Here is a 16,232-nt window from a genome sequence, read left to right on the forward strand (position 1 = left end):
AAGTGACAGTCACATACACCCAGTCTCTGTAAACAAAAGGAATATGTTCAAGCCTTGTGCCTTTTTTTTGAATTACCCGAAAGCTTGGGGAGCTTAGAGTTCTCTTTTGCTTTCCACATGGCAAAGCCTCCGCTGATCAGAGTTAATTTGCCAACATAAAAATTAAGAGCAGGAGTAGGCCACTCAGCCCATCGAGCCTGCTCTGACATTCGATAAGATCATGGCTGATCTGATTGTGTCCTCAACTCCGCATTCCAGCCTACCACCGATAACATTTGTATCCCTTGTTAGTCAAGAATCTATCTCCCTGTGCCTTAAAAGTATTCAATGACCCAGCCTCCACAACTCTCTGGGGAAGGGAGTTCCGTAAAGTCACAACCCTCTGAGAGAAAAAAATTCTCCTCATCTCCATCTTAATTAGGAGACCCCCTATTTTTAAACAGTGTCCCCTAGTTCTAGATTCTCCCCCAAGAGGAAACATCCTCTCCACATCCACCCTGTCAAGACTCCTCAGGATCTTAAAGGCTTCAATTAAGCCGCCTCTTACTCTTCTAAATTCCACTGGATACAAGCCTAACCTGTCCAACCTTTCCTCATAAGACAACCCGTCCATTGCTGGTATTAGACTAGTAAATGTAACATTATGATGCCAGGCATTATGGTGTCAAATTAACTACCTTATGACATCATAATTACCTAATGACATCACAATAAGGAGCTTATGATGCCACATTAACGACCTTGTGATGTCACATTCAGCACCTTATGATGTCATAACATGACAACAAGTTGCAGGTTTGATCATTCATTGATTTTGTCAGCCCAGTTTGAGAATGTTAACGGTCTCTCCTTAAGGTTATAGATAAACTTTGTCTACATATGATAAGATTTTAAAATTCTTATCCTTGTTTTCAAATCCCTCCATTGCCTCAGCCCCTTCCTATCTCTATAACCTCTCCCAGCCCTGCAACCCTCCAAGATTTTGGCGTTCCTCCAATTTGGCCTCTTATGCATCCATTATTTTAATCACTCCCCCATTGGTGGTCATTCCCTCAGCTGCCTGGGCCCTAAGATTCAGAGTTCCCTCCCTAAACCTCTCTGCGTCTCTCTCTCTCTCTCTCTCTCTCTCTCCCCTCATGACCAGGGTATCACTGGATACAATGTCATGCCTGTGTGTTCCTAGAATCCAGCTTGCTAAATGTATCAGAGGCATATACGCCTGGGAGAAAGAGTTCAATCTAAGACATTGGAGAAGCCAACAACTCAAATTCCACCCACACCCAATTGGAACAGTTCCATTTGAACAGCCCCTGTAATGTTGTGCAAGGGGTGTGAGCCACAGCACAAATCCTAGCCCCGAGCTGTAGGAGAGATGAGGGTGAGATTTTTCCCTCTGAGCGTTTTGTTCCCCCGCCAAAGTGCACTCCCACCCCTACCCTCATCGTACCCCCAGTTTGTTTTTCTGACTCGCTTATCCTCTTGTTCCAGGATTACCTCACTGATCCGCACCAGAATCGAGCTTACCTTCTATTGGCTAAGATCCAGGAAGTGAACTGCTGCCTCAGCGACCTCATTTCCTCCTCCGGAAAGGTTCGTCTCTGTGAAGAATGGTCGGCATGGCCGGTCAAGAGGGCCCAACCTCCACTGGGTTGCGCACAGCTATGGCCCGGGGACTGGGGGTGCTGGGGGGGTTTGGGGTGGGGGATGTGGTTTGCAGTGGGTAGCAGTGTTGAAAGAGCAGCTTTAACCTTATGGTGCCAACTGGAAGGGAGAGGAGACCCCTCCACTGCCTCACCCTCAAAGCGCACAACTGATAGTCGGAGGAGAGGGAGAGAACCAGGTCCATTGTACAGACCTGGGGGAGTGGGATGTGGTGTTGGTGGTGAGTCACCTCTGCCAACCCCCTCACAGTATTTACAATGGGCTATGGTAATTTAATGGTTACGTTACTGTACTGTTCACCCAGAGGCCTGATCTGGAGAAATGAGTTCAAATCCCACCGTGACAGTTGGGGAATTTAAATTCAGTTAATTGTATAGATCTGGAATTTTAAAAAAGCTAGCATCATTAATGGGGATCATCAAAACATTGGATTGTAAAAACCCATCTGGTTCACTGATGCCCTTTAGGGGAGGAAATCTTCCCATTTCTGCTTCACAGGAAGTTTCTGTGCTTCCTGGGCTGATACGAAATAGGAGCAGGAATAGGCCATTCAGCCCATCAAGCCACCTTCACCGTTCAATAAGATTGTGGCTGATCTGACTGTGGCCTTAACTCCACTTCCCTGCCCTCTATAACCCTTGACTCCTTTGTCAATCAAAAATCTGACTAACTCTGCCCTGAATAAATTCAATGACCCAGCTTCCACTGATCTCTGGGGAAGAGAATTCCAAAGACTAATTGAACCTAGTTATCCTTTAGGACGCCTGCATTACAGATGTGACAGGTGTACCGACACAGTCAATCTCCCAACCTCCATTCCAGTCTGGCCTACCTGTGACTCTAGACCCACAGCAATGTGGTTGACTCTTAACTGCCCTCTGAAATGGCCAAGCCAGCCATTCATTTGCATTCAAGAAGGTGGCTCACCATCACCTTCTCAGAGGTAGTTAGGAATGGGCAATAAATACTGGCCTAGCCAGCAATGGCCATTCCCCATGAATTCCCAAGATCCCAACTCCCGTCAGATCTCTGAGGGTGGCACATTCCCAGGGATGGCCCTGAAGCAAGGCTGTGGTTTGTGTTCTGGTCTTTGCCCCCTGGCCTCTAACCCCTTGACCCTCCATTCTTTTCTTCGTTTGCAGCTGCCATTTGTTCACCACCACGCCAATGGCTTTGGATCCCCCCTGAAGGTGATGGGGTTCCAAAGGCAGCCAATCAGCTCGTTGAAAGAACAGAACCATCTGTTAACCAAGGTACGTTCCACTGATGTTTAATGAGATGCTTATGCACCCCTGGTATTTGAGGATGGGATCGGAAGGGAGGCGGTGAATAAAGCAAGCCAGAACCCTTGAGTGTTCATATTTCTGTGAAAGGAGGTTGGGTTGTACAGCATCCAACAACAGCAACAACCTTTTGAGCTCAATGCTCTAGAGTGGGGCTTGATCTTACAACCATCTGTCTCAGAGGTTAGAGTGGAACCTGCTGAGCGATGTAAGTGTTTTGAGGCAACTACAACAACAACTTGAATTTATGTAGCACCTTTGGATTAGTAATAAGTCACAAGGTGTTTCACAGGAGCAAATTTTAGATCTGGGCCACATAAAGTGATATTAGGATGGGTGACTGAAAGCCTAATTATAATGCTGACACCCTGATAAGGAAGGACACTCTGTGTGTGATTCTTTCCTCTAGCTAGAAGGCTAAGGTTTTAGGTTTTAAGGAGGCTCTGTATCTGAATGCACACAACATTTGAAACAAAACAGATGAACTGATAGTGCTAATAGAAATAAATAAGTATGATCTGATAATCATTACAGAGGCATGGCTACAGGATGGACCTGACTAATGAAGGGTACGTTTAGGAAGGACATGAATTTAGGAAAAGGTGGAGGGGTGGCTCTGTTAATTGATGATGGCATTAGCACGTTAGGGAGGGATGACCTAAGTTCAGGAATGTAGAAACGGTTTGGGTTGAGGTGAGAAATGATGGAGGCAGGCAAGAAGTCACTTGCAGGAGTGGCGTACAGGCCCCCTAATTCAACTGCACAGCAGCATTGAGTTATAAAGGAAAAGATAATGGGAGCTTGACAGAAAGGTACAGCGATAATCATGGAGGATTTAATCTACATATAGACTGGAAAAATCAGATGGACAAAGGTAGCCCAGATGACGAGTTCTTAGAATGTTTTCAGGATAGTTTCTTAGAACAACATGTTCTGGAGCCAACCAGAGAGCAGGCTGTACTAGATCTGGTATTGTACAATGAGATAAGGTTAATTGATAACCTCATAGTGAAGGCACCCCCTAGGTAGCAGTGATCATGATATGATTGAATTTTACATACAGTTTGAGGGGGAAAAGAGTGAGTCTAAGACTAGTATTTTAAACTTAAATAAGGGCAATCATGAGGGCATGAAAGCAGAGCTAGTTAAAGTGAACTGGCAAATGAAATTAAGGGATAGATCAATTGAGATGCAGTGGCAGACATTTAAAGAGACATTTCAGAATACACAAAATAGATACATTCCAATGAGAAAGAAAAATTCCAAGGGGAAGGCCCACCATCCGTGGTTAACTAAAAAGGTTGCAGCCAGTATCAACTTAAAGAAAAAGCATATAATTGCGCAAAGACAGGTGGAAGGTCAGGAGATTGGACAGAATATAAAGAACAGAAAAGTATGACAAAAAGATTAATAAGGAGTAAAAATTATAGTGCAAGAGAAAGCTAGCTAGAAATATAAAGACAGATGGTAAGAGTATTTAAATAACGATAGAGTTAACAAAGTGAGCGTTGGTCCTGTAGCAAGTGTGAATTAATAATGGAAAGTAAGGAGATGGCTGATGAATTGAACAGTTATTTTGCATTTACTTTAGAGGATACAAGTAACATCCCAGAAATAGCTCTAAATCAGGAAATGGAAGGGACAGAGGAGCTCAGGAAAATTACAATCACCAGGAGACTGGTATTGAGCTAAATGTTGGAGCTGCGGGCTGATAAATCCCCGGACCCCTCATCCTAGGGACTTGAAAGAAGTGGCTAGTGAGATAGTTGATGCATTAGTTTTAATTTTCCAAAGTTCCCTTGATCCAGGGAAGGTTCCATTAGATTGGAAAACAACAAATGTAACTTCTTTATTTCAAAAGGGAGGGAGACAGAAAGCAGGAACTACAGAACTACAGGCCAGTTAGCTTAACATCTGTCATAGGGAAAATGTTAGAAGCTTTTATTAAAGATGTTACAGCAGGGCACTTGAAGATTGGAAGCAGGGGGTTGGCATAAAGGGGTCTTTTCCTTGTTGGCAGGATGTGACGAGTGGTGTTGCACAGGGATCAGCGCTGAGGCCACAACATTTTGCAATTTATATAAATGACTTGAATGAAGGGACCAAAGCTAAATTTGCTGACAACACAAAGATAGGTAGGAAAGTATGTTGTGAAGAGGACATAAGGAGGCTGCAAATGGACATAGATAGGTTATGTGAGAGGATAAAGACCTGGCAAATGGAGTATAATACGGGTAAATGTGAAATAGTCCATTTTGGCAAGAAGAATAAAAAAGAAGCATATTACGTAAATTGTGAAAGATTGCAGAGCTCTGAGATTCAGAGGGATCTGGGTGTCCTAGTGCATGCATCACAAAAGGCTAGTGTGCAGATACAGCAGGTAATTGGGAAAGCTAATAGAATGTTATAATTTATTGTGAGGGGAATTGATTACAAAAGTAGGGAGGTTATGCTTCAGTTGTACAGGGTACCAGTGAGATCACAGCTGGGTAATGTGTACATGTATTTGTCTCCTTATTTAATGAAAGATATAAATGCGTTAGAAGCAGTTCAGAGAAGCTTTATTAGACTAATTCCAGAAATGGGCAGGTTGTCTTATGAGGAAAGATTGGACAGGTTAGGCTTGTACCCACCGGAATTTAGAAGAGTAAGAGGTGACTTAGTTGAAACCTTTAAGATCCTGAGGGGTCGTGACAGGGTGGATGTGGAGAGGATATTTCCGCTTGTGGCAGAATCTAGAACTTGGGGTCACGGTTTAAAAATAAGGGGTCACCCATTTAACACAGAGATGAGGAGAATTTTTTCTCTCAGAGGGTCGTGAGTCTTTGGAACTCTCTTCCTCAAAAGGCAGTGGAAGCAGAGTCTTTGAATACTTTTAAGGCAGAGCTGGATAGATTCTTGATTAACAAGGGGGTGAAAGGTTATCGGGGGTCGGCAGGAATGTGGGGTTGAGGTTACAATCAGATCAGCCAGGGTCTTATTGAATGGCGGAGCAGGCTCGAGGGGCCGAGTGGCCTATTCCTGCTCCTGTGTTCTACTTTACATGAGTGAAAACACTCATCTCACAATTTGTCTAAATTTGTCTCCTAGGGACACCAGGGTGAGTGCCACCCTGGCCCCCCTACCCACCTTACCTCCCCTCATCCCGCCCCACTCCCCAACCCCCATCCCCTGACCCCGCTGTTCCTCTTTTGAAATAGTGGCCACGGGATCTGTCAGGCCCACCCGAGAGGGCAGAAGAGGCCTTGGTCTCATCCAAAAGACCTCTAATAGCACAACACACTTTCAGTGCTCCACTGGAGGAGTTAGCCTGGATTAAATTTGCAGGGACAAGGTGAGTGATTGGGATTAGGTGAGTTTCTTGCAGGGAGCTAGCACAGACACGATGGGCCGAATGGCCGGCTTTCATGCTGTACCCATGCTATGATTCTGAGTCTCTGGAGTGGAGGCTTAAGGCCACAGCCTTCTGGCTTAGAGATGAGAGAACAACCTACTGAGCCCAGGTGGACACCCTTGTAAACTTCTCTGACTTTAGCAGGTGAGAGAGAGGTTCCAACTGGTTAGCCAAGCACCTCTCTCACTGTCTTACGCAAAACAGCATGGATTTCAACCTCATTCATGTCTTCCCAACAGGAGCTGTCCCTGAAGAGTGAACGCATCGCCATCTTAGAGCAGGAGAAGGTTTCTCTGATCAAGCAACTGATTGAGGCCCGAGAACAAGGCCATCTGAATGCCAGCTCCAAGGACCCCAGCATCACCTAGCCTGCTGGTGTCCTGTCACTGCCCGGCTCTTTACCGGGGAAGAAAAGAGGCTTTACAAAGACTACCCTTTGCCCCGGACCTCCTGCAGACAAGACCACGCAAGCCTTGTTCCCGGTCGCAAATAGGACAGCGCTTCGACATTCCAGCATTCCACGGTTCTGGAGATTGGATGGAAGTTTGCTCAGTTCTACCCTATTTGGAATGGGGAAAATGAGCAAAATATGGGACCGCAAGCAAGTACTGAACCGTTGGGATGAGCCCAAGCAATATTCTTCTTTTACAGGGATCTGATTTAAAAAATGGACCATTGACATTGCCTCTGAACTTTGACCTTTGAAAGGTCAGGCCAGGTCCAGCTTATATGCAATAACTCTGTTTTTTGTTTAATCAGGACGACGATCTATTTATTTCTGTATTTATATAAATTATTATCAATATGCATGTGTCTGGCCTTTTTCATATCTGACCTTTGACCCTAGGGGGGAATCCCCCCCACCCCCTTCCCCGTGCGCACAGGTATGTGACAGGTGGATCGTGCTGGGGAGCAGACTACTCCTAATTTAGGAGGGAGTTGGCTAATTGAAGCTGTTCCCAAAACAAAATGCGGCCGATGTGGAAAATACTGGAATCAATGACAATATAAAAAACCCATCTCGCAGTGCGGTTATCAACCCTCCAGAGTGGCCACAGTCTCCAGGGAATGAAGATTAACCCTCCACCACAGTGCTGGAGAAAATGGAGTGAAAAATCATAGGAGCTTCAAAAAGGTTTCATTTTTTTCAATTTATTTGCACTCTTGAGAGAAATTATTTACATTTCTTTTTGCGTTATTAACTTTGGACAAACATACCAGCATGAAACCATAGTTTCAATAAGAAGTCAGGAAGACTTGCATTTCACTTGCAATTCTTAGGACATTCCCTTCACACCCAATGGAGTTTTTTTTTTGCAGTGCAGTCACTGTTGTAATGTGGAAAATGCGGCAGCTAACTTGCGCCGAGCAAGCTTCCACAAACAGCAATGAGATAATGACCGGATGGTCTGTTTTTATTTATGATGATGTTTGAGGGTTAATTTCAAACTAGTGCACTAGGGTCTTCCATGTCCACTGGAGATGGCAGACAGAGCCTCGGTTTAATGCCTCACCTGAAAGATGGCGCCTCTGAAGGTGCAATACTGGCATTGGGAGGTCTACCCGGGATATAACCTCAAATCTCTGGGTTGGGAACTGGATCTTTGCAGTCACTAACTCACTTCTTTCATAATATGGAAGATATGTTGCTGAAGTTTCTTTTGTCTCAGACTCGTTAGGACAAATGAAAGAATGCCAAATTTCAAATGATCTCAGCAGTTTCTACCAGAGGAGAAAAGGATGCTCATTGGTTGGCAAGTAGACTCTGATTGGCTGAGGTATTGCCATGGAGAAAGCAACAGGAACATAGGTTCACCAGCCTCATTGGTAATTCAAAAAAGGCTTGAACATATTCCTTTTGTTTGCAGAGAATGGGTTCCTGTGTATGAATGTATGTCCTTCTAGCAAGTGTAAATGAGCCAAGTTATGAGCTGGACTGATTATCTTAAATTGGTTGTTAACATAGCTATTAGTGCACTCAGGATTGTTCAGTAAGTGCCATACAATCGTGGATCACATCGAAAAGTAGCTGTTTTGCTTTGGGTTTTTGCAAACACCAGGCTGGTTGAGTACGGTCTATACTCTGCCCAGTATGAACAACTGATGGATCATGTCATTTGATTCGATCAGCCAATCATTGCGATGTATGGTCTCAGTACCTGACATCGCATCGGCACTTAAATACATACACAATGTTGCTCAATTGTGTGGTAGGCAGAAGGTCATTTCGAACTGATGGCAGCATCCTGTTCTCCATGGCAATGCCACAGCCAATCAGAGTCAATTTGCCAACCAATCAACCCCCTTTTCTCCTCTACTATAAATTGTTGTGATCGTTTGAAAGTTGACATTCTTGTGTTTGTCCTGATGAGTGCAAGGTGAAAAATGTCAGCAACATGTCTTTCTTTTCAATAGCATTCAAGCTCTGTGCTCCCAGGCCACTCTTAAACAAAAGTGCAATGTGGGATTTTATGCAAATCATAGCACCACTGGCATGATTTCAATACCTTTGGTGTTACATTCATACAGTGTCTTTTCTTTTGCTTATAAATCTGATAAGTACTGGAATTGAGGGAAAAAGGCCATTGGACTGGCAGCCTAGGATCACCCAAGTGTTCAATGAAGATTCTGCTCGCTTTAAAATTGGATGAGGGGGTGGAAATGACAGAATGATGAGGATGGTCATATCGGGGTTCAATGGCAGGGGAATGGGGTGGTGGGACGTGGCAGGCCAAGTGATGAAACCTCCAGCAATACGTCCAACAGGAGTCGGCAAGCACATTGTGCACTGATCACCAGTCTGTGAGCTGACACAATGGCGCAATGCTTCTCTAAGATCTACAATGCAACAAGCAGGCAACCAGCAGGCCAGAGCATGGAAAGGGGAATGTTATTTTCTCTCTGTTTCAGTGACAAAATAAGTTTAACAGAACAGTGCTGGGTCTGCAGCAACAGAGTCACCAATGGTATTGTACTCACCTTGGTAATAGATAAACTGTTCACGAACTGAGGCCCAGTTCATTTGCGAATGTGCGAGGGGGACCGGGTGGTTAATACACTAGGTTAGATATTGTCCTTGTCACCTCTGGGACTGATTGGGAAATGGAGCAGGCACTTCCCCCTCTGGGACTGGGTGGGACAGTGGGTCAGACACTGTCCTTTCCCCCTCTGGGACTGGGTGGGACAGTGGGTCAGACACTGTCCTTTTCCCTCTGGGACTGGGTGGGGCAGTGTGTCAGACAGTGTCCTTTTCCCCTCTGTATCTTGGCAGGGCTGTGGGGTCAAACATTGTCCATTCCCCCTCTGGGACTGGGTGGGACAGTGGATCAGACACTGTCCTTTTCCCTCTGGAACTGGGTGGGGCAGTGTGTCAGACACTGTCCTTTTCCCCCTGGGACTGGGTGGGGCAGTGTGTCAGACACTGTCCTTTCCCTGTCTGGGACTGTGTGGAACAGTGGGTGAGACACTGTCCTTTCCCCCTCTGGGACTGGGTGGGACAGTGGGTGAGACACTGTCCTTTCCCCCTCTGGGACTGGGTGGGACAGTGGGTCAGACGCTGTCCTTTCCCCCTTTGGGACTGGGTGGGACAGTGGGTCAGACACTGTCCTTTCCCCCTCTGGGACTGAGTGGGACAGTGGGTCAGACGCTGTCCTTTCCCCCTCTGGGACTGGGTGGGACAGTGGATCAGACACTGTCCTTTTCCCTCTGGAACTGGGTGGGGCAGTGTGTCAGACACTGTCCTTTTCCCCCTGGGACTGGGTGGGGCAGTGTGTCAGACACTGTCCTTTCCCTGTCTGGGACTGTGTGGAACAGTGGGTGAGACACTGTCCTTTCCCCCTCTGGGACTGGGTGGGACAGTGGGTCAGACACTGTCCTTTCCCCCTCTGGGACTGAGTGGTACAGTGGGTCAGACGCTGTCCTTTCCCCCTCTGGGACTGGGTGGGACAGTGGGTCAGACACTGTCCTTTTCCCCTCTGGGACTGAGTGGGACAGTGGGTCAGACACTGTCCTTTCCCCCTCTGGGACTGGGTGGGACAGTGGATCAGACACTGTCCTTTCCCCCTCTGGGACTGGGTGGGGCAGTGGGTCAGACACTGTCCTTTCCCCCTCTGGGACTGGGTGGGGCAGTGGGTCAGACACTGTCCTTTCCCCCTCTGGGACTGAGTGGGACAGTGGGTCAGACACTGTCCTTTCCCCCTCTGGGACTGAGTGGGACAGTGGGTCAGACACTGTCCTTTCCCCCTCTGGGACTGAGTGGGACAGTGGGTCAGACACTGTCCTTTCCCCCTCTGGGACTGGTTGGGACAGTGGGTCAGACACTGTCCTTTCCCCCCTCTGGGACTGGGTGGGGCAGTGGGTCAGACACTGTCCTTTTCCCTCTGGGACTGGGTGGGACAGTGGATCAGACTGGGGCAGTGGGTCAGACACTGTCCTTTTCCCTCTGGGACTGGGTGGGACAGTGGATCAGACACTGTCCTTTCTCCCTCTGGGATTGGGGGATGCAGTGGAATAAATTAGAGGGAGAATTTCCCTGATGTACTCACTTGCTCTCCCTGGTGAGTTTATGTAATCAGCACAGCAGGAGGTGTGTGGGCTGGATTAACCAGGCACTTCTCCTTGGTCTAGAAGGCACATGAGACTAAGGGACACAACAAAGACACAGAGAGAGAAAAACACAATTTAATGGGTTTTAAAAAATTCATTCATGGGATGCGGGCATCGCTTGCTGGACCATCATTTATTGCCCATCTCTAATTGCCCTTCAGATGGTGGTGGTGCACTGCCTTCTTGGACTGCTGTAGGTACACCCACAGTGCTGTTCAGGAGAGAGTTCCAGGGTTTTGACCCAGTGACAGTGAAGGAACGACGATATATTTCCAAGTCAGGATATTAAGTGGCTTGGAGGGGAACTTCCAGGTCGTGGTGTTACCATCTAGCTGCTGCCCTCGTCCTTCTAAATGGTAGTGGTTGCGGGTTTGGAAGGTGCTGTCGAAGGAGCATTGGTGAATTCCTGCAGTGCATCTTGTAGCTGGTACACACTGCTGCTACTGTGCGTCAGTGGTGGAGGGAGTGAATATTTGTGGATGTGGTGCCAATCAAGCGGGTTGCTTTGTGCTGGATGGTGTTGAGCTTCTTGAGTGTTGTGGGAGCTGCACTCATCCAGGCAAGTGGGCAGTATTCCATCACACTCCTGACTTGTGCCTTGTAGATTGTGAACAGGCTTTGGGGAGTCAGGAGGTGAGTTACTCACCACAGGATTCCCAGCCTCTGACCTGCTCTTGTAGCCACAGTATTTATATGACTGGTCCAGTTCTGGTCAATGGTAACTCCCAGAATGTTGATTGCGGGGGATTCTGTAATGGTAATGCCATTGAATGTCATGGGGAGATGATTAGATACCCTTATGTTGGAAATGGCCATTGCCTGGAAGATATATGGTGTAAATGTTACTTACCACTTGTCAGCCCAAGCCTGGAAATTGTCCAGGTCTTGCTGCATTTGGACATGGACTGCTTCAGTATCAGAGGAGGCATGAATGGTGCTGAACATTGTGCAATCATCAGCGAACATCCCCACTTCTGACCTTATGATGGAGGGAAGGTCATTGATGAAGCAGCTGAAGATGGTTGGGCTGAGGACACTACCCTGAGGAACTCCTGCAGTGATGTCCTGGAACTGAGATGATTGACCTCCAACAACTACAACCATCTTCCTTTGTGCTAGGTATGACTCCAACCAGCAGGCCCCTTGATGTCACACTCGGTCAAATTCTGCCTCGGTGTCAAGTGCAGTCACTCTCACCTCACCTCTTGTGTTCAGCTCTTTTGTCCATGGTTGAACCAAGGCTGTAATGAGGCCAGGAACTGACTGGCCCTGGCGGAACCCAGACTGAGCGTCAGTGAGCAGGTTATTGCTAAGCAAGTGCCGCTTGATAGCACAGTCGACGATGCCCTCCATCACTTAACTGATGATCGAGATTAGACTAATGGGGTGATAATTGGCCACGTTGGATTTGTCCTGCTTTTAGTGGACAGGACTACCTAGGCAGTTTACCACATTGCTGGGTAGATGTCAGTGTTGTAGCTGTACTCGAACAGCTTGGCTTGGGACACGGCAAGTTCTGGAGCACAAGTCTTCAGTTCTATTGCTGAAATATTGTCAGGGCCCATAGCCTTTGCAGTATCCAGTGCCTTCAGCCATTTCTTGATGCCACGTGGAGTGAATCGAATTGGCTGAAGACTGGCATCTGTGATGCTGGGGACCTCCGGAGGAGGTGGAGATGGATCATCCACTCACCACTTCTGGCTGAAGGTGTTTGCAAATGCTTCAGCCTTATCACTTGCCTTGCTCTGCTGGGCTCCCCCAACATTGAGGATGGGGATATTTGTGGAGCCTCCTCCTTCAGTGAGTTGTTTCATTGTCCACCACCATTCATGACTGGGTGTGGCAGGACTGCAGAGCTTAGATCTGATCCGTTGGTTGTGGAATTGTGGGTTCACCAGGTTGACTCCTCATTTTTAGGTAAGCCAGGTGCTGCTCCTGGCATGCCCTCCTGCACTCTTCATTAAACCAGGGCTGATCCCTTGGCTTGATGGCAATGGTAGAGTGGGGGATATGCTGGGCCAAGAGGTTACAGTTTGTGGTTGAGTATAATTCTGCTGCTGCTGATGGCCCACAGCGCCTGATAGATGCCCAGTTTTGAGTTGCTAGATCTGTTGTAAACCTATCCCATTTAGCACAGGGGTAGTGCCACACAACACAATGGAGGGTATCCTCAATGTGACGATGGGACTTCATCTCCACAAGGACTGTGTGGTGGTCTCTCCTACCGATGCTGTCATGGACATATGCATCTGTGGAGGGAAGGTTGGTGAGGATGAGGTCAATTATGTTTTTCCCTCTTGTAGGTTCCCTTGCCATGTGCCACAGACCCAGCCTAGCAGTTATGTTCTTTAGGACTCGGCCAGCTCGGTCTGTGGTGGTGCTACTGAGACACTTTTGGTGATGAACATTGAAGTCCTCCAGAGTTTGTTCTGTTCCTTTGCCACCCTCAGTACTTCTTCCAAGTGGTGTTCAACATGGAGGAGCACTGATTCATCAGCTGAGGGAGGGCGATATGTGGTAATCAGTAGGAGGTTTCCTTGCCCATGTTTGACCTGATGCCATGAGATTTCATGGGGTCCAGAGTCAATGTTGAAGATTCTCAGGCAAGCTCCCTCCTGACTCCATACCACAGTGCCACCACCTCTGCTGGGTCTGTCCTGCTGGAGGCACAGGGCACACCCAGGGATGGTGAAGGTGTTGTCTGGGACATTGCCTGCAGGATATGATTCCGTATGTATGAGTATGTCAGGCTGATGCTTGACTAGTCTGAAAGGTGGCTCTCCTAATGTAGTGTATTGAAAATTGCATTGCCCATTCTTCCCACGTAAGGCTACCATAAACATGTACCAGCAGAGGGAGTCTAGACGGAGAATAAAGGAATCCATCTTTTAACTGCACAGGCATTTCTGATTCTGATTGCTTCTTACTGAATCTTACTGTTTCTTCTCAAGAACCTTATGCTTAATGAGTTTGATTTTTGCGGAGCCAAAAACTTTTTCGGCCCTTCAAAAGTGGTGATTCTGGGCCTCATTCCTGATGCCCCCAATTTTTATCAGCGCTGTATAAGGGTTTGGTTTGGCACATGTCATGAGTCCACACCCTAACTCTCAACCTAGCTAGCTCCATTGCGGGGATAAGCATCTCCTAGTCCCCCACAATTGTAGAGTCGGGCCAGCTTTTCAAAGACTTCGGGTTCACGGCCCCTCAGGGGTGTCATGAACCATAGTATGGATGAGGGATGCTTTTGAAAGGTAAGTTCAAAAGATTTTACCCATGACTCCTTGCCAACCTATGCCCCTACATCCACCCCCAATGGCCCCTCATAACCTTCCTGGCAACCTATGGCACTTCTATGCCCATTCACCCAGTAGTTGCTCTGTACAGAATAAATGGACCCTGAAGTAACAATGGCATGTGTGGAAACACTTTAACAAAACAGTCATTTATTCATTCATAACTTTATTTAAAAATGCATAATGATGCTGGCTGAGAGCTCAGACATCCATTAGTCTGTTGAAACAACTGCACCCAAGGGAAATCATTTCTTGATTGACAACTCTTTCTCTTTCAGCTAATTTGTCAATTGCACAATGTTTATTTGCACAAAACAGAGAGATGTCAAGTGCTTCTGGTTTCTGGCATTGACACTGTAAAGGTCTGGGTGATTGACATTTTATAGGATTGTTGCAAAAGCAGAATTTTTAAGGAAATTATGAAGAATGAATGAATGACTGTTTTCGTAAAGCTTTTCCTTACATGCCATTGTTACAGGAGCATTCATTGGTTCTGTACTGAGTGTATACTAGATAAATGGGCATGGGAATGCCAGAGTAGGGCATGGAGGGTATGAAAGGGCATTTGGGTGGGTGCAGGGGTATAGGGTAGCATGGAGCATATGAGATGCCATGGGGGGGGTGGGTAGAGGGGCATAAGTTGGCAATGGTGTATGAGAAACAAGGCGATTGTATAGAGGAGCATGAGTTGCATGGGTGGGGCATGGGGAGTGTGTGAAGGGTGAGAGCTAGAGGGCCAAATATTAAATATTTTAATCAGCCCACCTCAACACTTGGCAGCCCCTATGGCCGCCTCCAAACTCTTTCAGGGGAAGGCAGGCCGGACTCCAGCTAGCACCCTCCTCTCCACCTCACCCCACTCGGAATGAAAATACCGCCTTTGCAGACACTTTTACCTGAGGAGAGTGCGGTGAGCTACCTACCTCCAGGGTGAAAATCCATCCTGGTCTGATTATCCTGTTCAGTGTCCTTGTTTAACTTTCTCAGGTTTCACTCTTTTTCACTTAACCCCTAGCTGCACCACATACAATTTGCCCACACTTTGGTCAGGGGAGGGTTAAGTTGCAGGGGCCGTGGCAGTTTGCAAAGCACAGCGAGGACCAATATTTGCAAGAAAATTAAAGAAAAGAGCCAGAGAAGAAGATACAAAAAGAAAAGGAAATATGGAATATGCATTTATATAGCAGCTTTCACAGTCTCAAGATGCCTGACAAAGCTTGACAGCAAACACAATACTTTTGAAGTGTAGGAATTGTAATGTAGGAAATGTGGCAGCGAATTTGCACACAGAAAGCTCCCACCAACTGTAGTCAGATGATGAACCGATCTTCTTTATTTTAATAATGTTGGTTAAGGGGATAAGAGAACTCCTCTGCTCTTCACCCAAATGGTAGGGGTGAAGTCATTTACATCATCCATTTGTTCCTTTATTCTTTCATGCAATGTGGGCATCACTGGCAAGGCCAGCATTTGTTGTCCATTCCTAATTGCCCTTGAACTGAATGGCTTGCTAGGGCATTTCAGAGGGCAGTTAAGAGTCAACCAAATTGCTGTGGGTCTGGAGTCACATGTAGGCCTGGTGAGGATTAAAGGCCACTAGTGAGCCAGATGGGATTTTACAACAATCGATGATAGTTTAACAGTCACCCTGACTGAGGCTAGCTTTATAATTCCAGATTTTATCAACTGAATTTAAATTCCACCAGCTGCCGTGGTGGGATTTGAACCCGCGCTCTCAGAGAACTAGCCCGGGCCTCTGGATTACTAGTCGAGTGACATTACCACTATGGCACCATCACCCACTGCGGGAGGGCGGAACCAGGATCTCCAAAGATGGCACCTCAGACAGTGCCAGCCATGATAATTGGGGAGAAAACTGGGAGTGAGGGGGAAGAGATTTTTTTCTTGTTGACAGAGAAAAAAAACTACAGAATAGAGTCAAGAAAGAGTTAAAAGTTTGGACTGCATTGGCAGAGCTGGGGCTTTGCTGCAGTC

General features: G+C 46.8%; 1 protein-coding gene across 1 annotated transcript in view; it reads left to right on the plus strand.

Moving 5' to 3' along the window:
* LOC144695572 (suppressor APC domain-containing protein 2-like) overlaps positions 1–7,144 on the plus strand; it is a 60,548-nt gene extending 53,404 nt beyond the window's left edge. The window contains exons 4-6 of the mRNA XM_078566458.1: positions 1,489–1,590; positions 2,805–2,915; positions 6,579–7,144. Of these exons, the coding sequence (XP_078422584.1) occupies positions 1,489–1,590; positions 2,805–2,915; positions 6,579–6,707 (342 nt within the window). The 3' untranslated portion in view covers positions 6,708–7,144. The remainder of the gene's footprint in view (positions 1–1,488; positions 1,591–2,804; positions 2,916–6,578) is intronic.
* Positions 7,145–16,232: the final 9,088 nt, after the last annotated feature.

This window comes from Cetorhinus maximus, chromosome 21 (genome assembly GCF_964194155.1).
Source record: "Cetorhinus maximus chromosome 21, sCetMax3.hap1.1, whole genome shotgun sequence".
In the NCBI taxonomy this organism is placed as follows: Eukaryota; Metazoa; Chordata; class Chondrichthyes; order Lamniformes; family Cetorhinidae; genus Cetorhinus; species Cetorhinus maximus.